The following is an 11505-nucleotide window of genomic DNA, read 5'->3' on the forward strand; positions in this document are numbered from 1 at the left end:
TTCTTTAGCATTATTTTATTGATATTTTTACCCTAAGGCGCTGACGAACTGGCTTAAGTTGTGCCTCCCCTTCACATTTTCTCCCGAAATACTCGGGCAACTGGGAGCGCCCATGAAGTTACACTCTCTCCCCTGCAATGTAGAACCTCTGCTTATCAAAATTCATTTATCCCCAGAACTACTACTATCTGGAATTCACTTCCTGGGAGTTGCATCCCACATACATTTAATCCACTCGAATTTAAATCCAATTGTTATAAATATTTTATGAATGGAGGATGCCTTTAGGCACATGAACTTATTTTTTTCCTTTGTTTTTCCTTCCTCCATTCATTATATATATATATATATATATATATATATATATATATATATATATATATATATATATATATATATATATATATATATATATATATATATATAAAACTCAATGCCAGAAAGACAATACAACGGCTCTACAGTTTTTGTATGGCACTTCTTTTAGTCCCGCTGCAGCTTAATTCACTTAGCTCAATGACTGAGACAATACTTCTGCTCTACATCCATTTCATGGCACTTCCTCGTGACTAGCACCTGATTTTCGCCCCTTCGCAGCTCATTTCAAGTAGTTCAGTACCAGAAAATGACCACTACTGCTGTACATCTTTTCCACGGCACTCCTTCGTGACTAGCCAATATTCCAGTGTTAAATTACTGTATCTCAGATACCAAGATGGAAAAATGACGATTTCAGGTCAAGTTAAAGTGAAAAGAGCACAGACCTGAGAATATGTTTTTTGAGTGGTGAAGCTTGAAACGATTATTAACCCATTTGCTCCCAGTCTCCTCAACATAGGACGGAACTGGGCATTTCCAAGAGTTAATAAAGGGGGGAACCCGGGGTAGGGACCGATGAGTATTAAAGTCCACGACTATGGCCCGGTAGGCGGAGGTCGGGATGCTTAGTACCCTTCCAGCACAATCCCTCACACAGGAACCCTGGGAGGTAATGGGTTAATGAATACACAGATTAAAATGAAATGAAAGATATGTTCAAGCCTTACAGTATGACAAAATATACCATGGACATTACATAAATTGGTCTTTGTGGGTTACAAGAAGGGAAATATACAAAGGAGAATAAAGTGACCTGGAATAAACCTGTCTCCCCCTTTGGTTGCCTCCTCCTCTTCCTCTTCCTTCTATCATCATCATCATCATCATCTTTGTTTTAAGCAGTGTGTGACACCGGATGAAATATTGGTGGGTAACGTACAACTGTGTCACTTGTATTGTTAGCCGTCGTATGTGTCAGGTTAATTTCATGTGTCATATGTGTCACGTATTGTTTTATTTAGTAGTGTCGAATGTGTCATGTTAAAATCATGTGTCGTGTCACTTATAACTATGTGTCGCTCTCATCATTTTATTAAGTAGTGTTGCGTGTGTCATAAAGTATCCTGTTAATGCCATGTGTTGTCACAGTGCCACATATGACACATGTGCCATAAGGATGAGCGTCAGGGCCAACCGTAGGCAGAGTGTGGATGATGCCTTCTCACTTGCTGGAAAAAAAATAATAGTAATAATAGTAGTTGTAGAAATAGTAGTAATAGCAGTAGTAGTAGTAGTAGTAGTAATAATAATAATAATAATAATAATAATAAAAATAATAATAATAATGAAAAGAATTGCAGGAAAAGATTAGCTGCCTGACTGATAGAAAAGAATTAAGGATGTTATGAGTGTATAATTTATCGACAATCTATATCTTATTATTATATTTTATGAGTTTTATAAATTTTAGTTGAATGTCTTGCTGAGCCTTAAAAATATTCATCGACGTTTTTATTCCATTTCATTTATTTATCTATTTATATTCTGCTGTCTATTTATTTTGTCTATCTGTCTATCTATCATTCTATCCTTCACTTTATTTTTCTTTGTTTATTTTACATTTTAGTTGTATTTGTTTACTGATTGATTTGATTTGTAATTCGGACTCATGGTACAGATTCGACAGTTCTGTCTCTGAATCCCAGCATCCTCCTATGTGCCTCGTGCCTTCACTTGCCATCACTTGGGTGCCAATATGGAGAAATGGCAGGAAAAACACCCAAACATTTCCCCATAGGCAACCACTGATGTACAATTTAGGTCCCTTATTTTGGCAGCGGGTTATGAACACTTGGGCAAAGAAAACGCATCAATCATTTACTTTACATTCATCTACCCATCAGTTTATCTACTTCTAAAGCTATCCATCCATCCATCTATCTACTACATCCATCCGGTGAACTCCACACCCATCCATCCGCTCTCTCTCTTCATCCAACTGTCCATCCATCTTTTCATCTATCCATCTCTTCTTCCAAAAGATTTAAACCCCCCTCCCTTGCTCCATCCATCCATTTATGTATTCACCCCTCCATCCATCTATCCACTATACCCATCCCTCCATCCACTCTGTTCATCCCTCCCTTCCTCCATCCATCCATGAACCCAGTCCATCCACCACTTCCTCCCTCCTTCCATCTATTCCTGTCTCCCTCCCTCCTTCCATCTATTCCTGTCTCCCTCCCTCCTTCCATCTATTCCTGTCTCCCTCCCTCCTTCCATCTATTCCTGTCTCCCTCCTTCCTTCCATCTACTCCTGTCTCCTTCCCGCCCTTCCTCCTTCCCTCCATTCAACCATCAACACAGTCCCTCCACCACTCCCTCTCTCTCCATCCCTTCTTGTCTCCCTCCCGCTCTTCCTACATCCCTCCCGCCCTTCCTGTCTCCCTCCCTCCCTTCCTTTCTCCCTCCTGCCCTTCTCCCTTCCCTCCCTCCCTCCCTCTTACCGCCAGAGTGCAGTGTGGTGACGAGGGCCCTGTGTGTGTGTCTGACCCTGAGTATCCTGTAGGCGCTGAGGGAGTGTTTACCGAGGCTCATTCTGCACTCTGCCCTCACGCTGCCCCCTCCTGCCTCCACCTGTTGGGGTAGCGTGATTGGGGAGTTAGGGTTTCTGTCTGTCTGTCTGTCTTTTTCTGTTTATGTCTGTCTGTCTGTCTCTGTGTCTGTCTGTCTGTCTGTTTGCCTGTCTGTCTGTTTGCCTGTCTGTCTGTCTGTCTGTCTGTCTGTCTGTCTCTCTCTCTCTCACCTGGCGGGCGGGCAGACTGAGGGTAAGGGCGGGGCGTTGACGTCGCGTTGTCATTTTCACCTTGTCTTGTCTCACCTGGGGAAAAGGTAATGTAATGCTATGGAAACGATGTAGAGCAGCAGTACTTTTTCCTACGTGTACCCTATTCACTTTAAGCTAACTTCTAAGTCAATTATTCTCCTTTCAGAGGATAGGGACGTAACCGAGGGACGTTTGTATAACCAGGCAGTGCCACCTCATGAAGGCGTCCTCTTGAGCACCTCGTTTTCTGTGCAGGTATGAAGTAATGACATAGTGCATGTTACCTGAAGGGTTTTATATAAGCTTAAGTGGTAATAGATATTTGCTAGAGTTAAGATTAGGGTCGGGTGAGGTTAACAATTCCCAATGGAAACTGGCACCTGACCACCCTATTCAGGTGTACAGGTTTCTCCTCACACTGTGGCACCTTATCACTCTCTTGGAAGGTCTTATCATGTTGTGCAGATCCAAAAGCAGCAGGAAAACTTGTATTGACAAAAGAGAGTGGGTCCAGGCAAGGCAGGACATTCAGCTTGGGGGATGTGGCCAGCTGTGAATACTAGGGCTACAGGATTTTGACAGACAATGTGACAGATGCGGATGAACACTATAGTATTTTTTTTCTCATTTTTGACGAGTGGGTCCGGTCCCTTGAAAGTGTAGTAAGCAAAATAAATCGCTAAAGACTAGGTGTTACGAATATATGGCACCTAGAATTAGGCCCTATGTTATTCCTGCGCCTACTTCCGTTCGGGTCTGGCGTGGACCCGTCTATTTATACATTAGTTACCCCCAAAACAGCCGCCCGCGTCACTCTTCATTATGGCGCCTCCCCGTGTATCCGGCATCACCCCTGCCCTCACGCCACCACTGGCCAGCCCCCGCGCCACAAATAGCAGGCCGGGTACAGATTTGAGCCACAAAATATGTCAGACGTGATCGGGTAAACAGCCGTCCTCTCGCTGGCTTTGGTGATTTCGTAACACCCCTTTTTTTTGGCGATTTGTTTTTGCACATCACGCTTTATTGTCCTCTGGTATAATTCTGATGGAAACTATGTCGATATGAAAAACATATCAATAACACACACGAGGATATTAAGGCGTACTACGCAAAACGAATCGCTAACGATAAAGTGTAATGAAGCTTCCTATGCCATGGAGAATAATGCCTCAAAAACTCTTAGCCCTGCATGACCTTCTTGACCCTTCAGCTTTACTTGCTCTTGGGGGGAAACTACCGATCATGTCCATCTCTTAATTTATATATTCCATGATTAATATTTCCTTCCTCTTGAAATGTCGGCCACCATAAATTAAGACGAGAAATTTCACAGAATAATTCGAGCGAGATTGGATTTAAAAAAAAAAAAAAATTGCATCTGACTTGACTCCCTGACAGGCGTGCCAACTTCATCCGTTTGACGGGAAACTGGTGGCGATGTCCAACTCCTGATTTTTATATTCAGTGATTGATATTTGCTTCCTCTCTTGAAATGTCGGGTCGTTGATATATTGCAGGTGATTACGAGGAGGAAATTCAAAAGCGGCTGGGGCATCTGGGGTGAATTATAGGCAATATATTTAATAGTTGGATATAGAGTGCGGATGGTAGCAGTGAATCATGTCAGCACTCAGACCTAGGAAGTGAAAGACGTGAACTAATGATCAAAACAGGAATTTCTGATATCAGTTAATTTTATCTTATTTTTCGAGATGACGTCATATTTTCATTAATTCCTGCCACCTTCAGATTTTTTCTTTTTCAGCTTAAGACACTTGTTGACTCAGAGGAAATGCTCTTCCTTAATCCATACGCTACTTGGGTTTTCTTAAAAAATCCTCGTACTGAAAGGGCTAAGGCAATAAACAATCAACACAATATTAATAATAATAATAATATGCCGAAGAGTAAACAGAACGTGTTTTGGCAGAACTACATACAAGTGATAACACATGCATACAAATCCACCAGTGTTCATATCTCTCTCTCTCTCTCTCTCTCTCTCTCTCTCTCTCTCTCTCTCTCTCTCTCTCTCTCTCTCTCTCTCTCTCACCTGCACGCCCCCAACGAGCCAGGTGAGGGTGGGGGCATATCCAGGGGGGGAGTGTTGGGGGGGTCGGCATGTTAGCGTGATGACGTCAGAGGGCGCGTATACCTCCTCCCCTCCCTCCACCAATGGCAACGATGGCTGTTCACCTGAGGGTAATAGTAGTAATAGTAGTAGTAATGGTAGTAGTAATAGTAGTAGTAATGGTAGTAGTAGTGTTGGTGGTGGTGGTTGCGATGTTGGTGGTGGTGGTGGTAGTAGCAGTAGTAGTAGTAGTAATAGGAGGAGGAGGAGGAGGAGGACGAGGAGGAACAGTAGCAGTAGGCCTATATAGTAATCGCTGCTGTAGTTATTTTTATTCTTGTTATTTTTGTTGTGGCGGCGTTGGCGGTGGTGGTGGTGGTGGTGGTGAGGCTGTGTATCTGAACTCATCTCCCTTTGCTAGACCCTTAGAACAGAGAGAGAGAGAGAGAGAGAGAGAGAGAGAGAGAGAGAGAGAGGAACTTCTTGTGTTTGAACGTCTCCTTGTATAACATCTTTCTCAAATCTAAGCATTAAAGGAAAATGTTATTGTATCTGAACACATAATTTTTTAGCTCAGTTCCTAATTTTAAAGTTGCTTCGATAAAAGAAAGTGTTCCTGAATTTCTGTCCATTTTCTCAGCTTTGTAGGAAAAATGTTTATTGCATTCGAAAGCCTATGAATATTCTGAGCCTCCCAGCAAAATATCTTAATGCATTCGAATAACTTTCTCATTTCTAAACTCGACAGAAAAAATATTAATGTATCTGAACGCCATTTCCTTTTCGAAGTCCCTCCCCCAAAGAAAAGGTAACTTAAATTAGGTGTAGGTGGGAGAGGACCTTTGATATCTGGCCTGGTGGTGTTTGATGTGTGTGGCAGGCTGCTCCATCATGCCTTAAATAGCCGTGAATCAGGTCCACGTTGGTCATCTCCTTACCACATTAATGAAAATAGTGAGACATATATTGGTAGTGTGCCAGCCGTATTCTCACTGGCATAGCACTCTTTGTAGCACCTCGTCCTTAGTGATTCATTTTGCTTATTATGCCAGAGGATTTAAATCAGTTAAGAGCAAGTTCTAGAACCCTGATGCTGTTGTTGAGTAACTTCGGCCTGTCAGGCCCAGCATATCCATCAACCGCAGGCAAGCAACTACCTCCGCAGGGCCGTCTCGTGCAGTGAATCAATGTTCCCTTGGAGTAGACAGTGCCTCGCTACAACGAGGCACAGGGTAGAGGATGGAGGGTTAGATCTTGGATGGACTTTGCATTTGCGTCTCTTCACTCCAGAGACATAATTAGGATTTTTAAAATGAGGTGGCCAAGCCCGCTTATGGGATGGCCCAAGGAGAGCTCTTAAAGTTGGTCCGGAGGTATTCTCCAGATATTTGAGGTGGCCAGGCATAAGTCAGGGGTGACCAGGGCCAACTGACCACCCCTCTGGCTACACCATTGCTCCTCTCAGTTGACTGGAGCACCATTGCAGGCTCCACAACGCCACATTATTTGATTATATGGTTACCACACAACACCGTAAATGGTTCCCTGGGCTACAGGAAACCATTAGGCTTGTCACTCAGTGTAGAGCCAAGAGACGTGGAAAGAAGGATGGAGGGAAGGATAATGGTAGTGATAAGAAAAATGGGAGAAATAGGAAGGAAAGGCAGACTGAAAGGGGTTGATAAAGGCGAGGAACCAAGTAGGCAGCTATACTGTACATCAATTATGGTAATGTACGGAGGATCATGAAATATTCAGTGACGTACTGAGGACTGTGAGGTGTGCAGTGGCGGCCTCTGTCCTGAAGGTGGGGTGCTCGGCAATAACCTCACAGCGGTACTCCCCCGTGGCGCCCAGGGTCAGTCGCCCTAGAGACAGAACCACACGCTCCTCTGTACGGTACTGCTCCTGTGTGTGTGTGTGAGAGAGAGAGAGAGAGAGGGGGGGGAGGTCAGGAGAGGAGGCAACACACACACACACACACACACACACACACACACACACACACACACACACACACACACACACACACACACACACACACACACACACACACACACACACACACACACACAAAACTTATAAGAAAAGCTTGGGTAAATCATCTAGAAGAACACAGTATGATAACAGAAAGACAGTTTGGTTTCAGAAAAGGAAAATCATGTGTTACTAATCTGTTAAGCTACTATGACAGAGTAACAAACACAATACAGGAAAGGGAAGGATGGGTGGACAGTATCTATTTAGATTTCAAGAAAGCTTTTGACACAGTACCACACCAAAGACTTTTATGGAAACTGTACCATCAAGGAGGAATTCGAGGCAAACTGTTTTGTTGGATGCAAGACTTTCTCATAAAAAGAGAAATGAGGACAGTACTAAGAGGAAACTACTCATCATGGAAAGAAGTGACTAGTGGAGTACCACAGGGTTCAGTGCTGGCACCAATCATGTTTTTAGTGTATATAAATGATATAAACAGTAACACTGGAAATGAGAGCTATCTGAATATGTTTGCAGATGATGCAAAAATACAAAGGAGAATTACTAACACAGACTCTTGTAAAGAGCTACAAGAAGAATTAAATAAACTTCATGAATGGAGTAGTACATGGCAAATGGAATTCAATGTGGACAAGTGTCATGTAATCAAGTTTGGTAAAAGTGGAAAAAGACCTGATTGGGATTATACGTTAGGAAATAAAACCCTATATACATCAGAAAGAGAGAAAGACCTAGGTGTGATTATCAATAACAGACTATCTCCGGCTGACCACATCAGCGAGAAGGTACGGAACATGTATACACTGCTTGCAAATATGAGAATAGCATTCACATACATAAATGAAGACATGCTAAGAAGGATAATAACATCATTCATTAGACCAACCCTGGAATATGCATCAGTAGTCTGGAGTCCTCATCTCAAAAAGCACATAGACAAGATTGAAAAAGTTCAAAGGGCCGCTACAAGATGGATACCAAGCTTAAGAGACCTAAGCTACGAAGAAAGACTAAATAAACTGAATCTACCAACACTACAGGAGAGAAGGAAAAGAGGTGACATGATAATGCTATATAAATGCATATCAGGAAAGGAGAAAATAGACATAAATGATTACTTAACATATGGAGAAGCATCAGCAAGAGGACACTGCAAAAAACTGCATAAGAAGAGAGGTGATAAAGACGTAAGGAAATTCAGTTTCCCAAACAGAGCAATTGATCAATGGAATGCACTACCGAATGAAATAGTGTGTGCCAAAACAATTCACAAATTAAGGATATGTACGATAAATATGGTCTAAGACACGGGACAGTACGAGCTTGACTCATTCCTGTAAAGATACAATTAGGTAAGAACAATTAGGTAAGAACACACACACACACACACACACACACACACACACACACACACACACACACACACACACACACACTCGCAATAACAGAACAGATAGGAATGGCAGGGACACGCACGATGACACAGAACACCGCAGAGACACGACATAGAGCACCACAAAACACCACAAAAAAATACTATGACAGAACACAGCAGAACACAACAGAACACCACCAAAGAGCACACACAGTAACAAAGAAGATAGGAGAAGGCCGTATATCGATAGGGAGTCTCTCTCTCTCTCTCTCTCTCTCTCTCTCTCTCTCTCTCTCTCTCTCTGTACGTACCAGAACACTACAGAACGCAACAGAACACAAACAAAGCCCCACAGAACACATCAGATAACACTCACGGTAACGGAGAATATAAGAGACGGCTGTATGTTGATAGGTCTGACCCTCTCTGTCGGTACGTATCTATAAAACTCCGTGCCGTTGTGATACCACTTGAGGGAGTAGAGGGGAGTGCCGTTGAGCCTGTAGTGGCACTCCAGGGGTACGTGGCCGCCTACCAGAGCGAAGCTGGGCACATGGACACCCCGAACTAAAGTTTGCTCTACACCATCCACACCCACACCTGAGAGAAATGGGAGAGTAAGAATTGTATCCACACCTACACTCACACCTGCAAGAGAGCGGGGAGGTAAAATTACTACCACACTTAAACCCACACCTGCTTTACCCACACCTACATCAAACACCTCCACTTATACACCAGTTAAGTAAGGTTCGCAAGGGGTATGCGGCCGGAGCATGTGTCCGGCTTAGGGAAGATGGACACCCCTGCCCTGCATAGTCCCGGGTCACCCTTGGGTAAGGTGTAGCACCAGCTGGCCCACCAAAATATAATAGATAGATGGTTACCATCGTTCCAGGATGACGTGGGACCAAGGCCCGGTAGCTGGCCTTGCCCAACACCCCAGGCAGGGAACCCTACAGCATTTTACCAAGCAATCAAAGTTCTGGCTGAGACAATCACTCATACATATGTCCTATACACAGCTCATTCTCTTGGGAATGATGACTCCTCCATATTCCCTGCACCTTGCCATGTGGAAGGAGTTTGTTCTGACCCTGGCGAGGCAATGTCTACCACTGGAAGGCGGGTGCCTGCTTGTAGTCGCTGGATTTGCTCGACCAGACAGGCCGAGGCACAGCAACAGCAACTAAGGTTCGCCGCACCTCAACCGCACACACACACACACACACACACACACACACACACACACACACACACACACACACACACACACACACACACACACACACACACACACACACACACACACACACACACACACACGGTAGGAATGAGTCTCCTTGGTGACTAGTCAAAACAACTCTCTAATCTAACAACACTTGGCCATCAATCGAGAGTGGACAGAAACTATGGCTTGCAAGTATACATATTTCGGGGGACCACACATTCAATTCCACTCCATCGTAGTAGTAGTAATAGCAGCAGAAGCAGTAGGCTAGTAACCCAGACTCAGTTGAACGCGAACCCTGTGGAGTGGAGGCTGAAACTTCCCTTCTTCCACAGTTCACCATCCTTCTTTCGGGGGATAGGGAGGGAGCTGAGGGACATTTCTGTAAGCAAGTAATGAAGAGACCTCATAGTACTATTGGTGCCACCACGTGAAGGCGTCATCGCACTGAAGGGTTTTAAATAGAAGTGGGTGGATGGGGCTCAGTTTCATTGGTTTGTAAAAAATTGTTTGGAGGTAGCAAGAATATATTGTATATTAGGCGCCTCATCTCGTGGTTTGCGAATGAGTCCCATCGGTTTGATTATCGTTTATTGCACTTATTAAATGTATATTTATTTAAATTTTCTACTCCGTATTCTTACTACTGATGTAATATTTTGCCCTAAGCACCACCTATGTCACTGCGTTAGAGCCTCATTTGTCTGTTGGATCCTTACAGGCACAACACACTGCTTACAATAACTCTACTTCAAAGCAGCGGTGACTTTGTATGTTGTATTTTTTCCTGTGCATAGATAAACCCCTTCACTACGAATATATACATTTTATATATATATATATATATATATATATATATATATATATATATATATATATATATATATATATATATATATATATATATATATATATATATATAAAACTCTTACTACCATCAGATTATTGGATACTTATTTGACTACAGGGTACTAACACGCAAAGTCAACTGTGCATTTTCTATACTACTAAAGAACCTCAGAAAATTATTTATCTATCTGACTGTCCATGTATCTGTCTGTCCATCCAGCTATCTATCTATGGTTAGGGGCACATAGTCTATTGAGCACACACCTTTAACGTAAGTGGCGACAGTGAATCTAGTCTGAGTGTCTCTTATTAAAGTGAGGTAGGCGGCCGTGGGAGAGTGACGCCGTCTTACCAGTGCTAGGGAGACTTGGTGACTCAGTTGGTTTCATGCTGACCTCCCACTTGTAGGACACAGTAGAGTGGTGGATTCAAGCCCCACCGAGTGCCATGGAGTTTGTAGGGTGGGTGCTGACAAGCTAACGCCAGTAGGTAACAATCAAATAACTAAATTTACACCACACCACTGCCTACCTCAACTATCTTCTGCGGCACTGACGAGGAACCTACACGTGGTGGCGCGGGGGCCCTGGGTGGAGCAACAGCGTCGTCCACCTTGGACCCAAACTCGCTCATATTTCCCTGCACCTCGCCGTAGGAAGGACCCAGATCCGACTCTGGCGAGGCATTGTCTGTCTGAAGGGGGCGCCAGTTCCCTCCACGGTGTTTGCATTGTACGGTACCTGTAGTATGGCCCCACAGAGGCAGTTGACTTACCTGTGGTAGGCGGGTCTACTCGGTCAGACAAAATAGGGTTACGCAATAACAAC

General features: G+C 43.6%; 1 protein-coding gene across 2 annotated transcripts in view; it reads right to left on the bottom strand.

The window, feature by feature from the left end:
- Nucleotides 1–440: 440 nt before the first annotated feature.
- Nucleotides 441–11505, bottom strand: part of LOC145410690 (uncharacterized) — a 13581-nt gene continuing 2516 nt past the window's right edge. Inside the window, exons 2-8 of one of the 2 annotated variants that reach the window (XR_013899305.1) lie at nt 8975–9198; nt 6986–7127; nt 5202–5344; nt 3125–3199; nt 2826–2955; nt 1133–1547; nt 441–981 (exon numbers count right to left, since the gene is read on the bottom strand). Coding sequence is in view for 1 of the 2 variants with exons in the window: in XM_080280802.1 (XP_080136928.1) it covers nt 1462–1547; nt 2826–2955; nt 3125–3199; nt 5202–5344; nt 6986–7127; nt 8975–9198 (800 nt within the window). In the remaining variant the exon portion in view is untranslated. Of the gene's footprint in view, nt 1548–2825; nt 2956–3124; nt 3200–5201; nt 5345–6985; nt 7128–8974; nt 9199–11505 lie in introns of both variants that reach the window. The other variant, XM_080280802.1, reaches the window with a different exon arrangement.

This window comes from Coenobita brevimanus, chromosome 86 (assembly GCF_032717465.1).
Source record: "Coenobita brevimanus isolate Jiangsu-jjx chromosome 86, ASM3271746v2, whole genome shotgun sequence".
Classification (NCBI taxonomy): domain Eukaryota; kingdom Metazoa; phylum Arthropoda; class Malacostraca; order Decapoda; family Coenobitidae; genus Coenobita; species Coenobita brevimanus.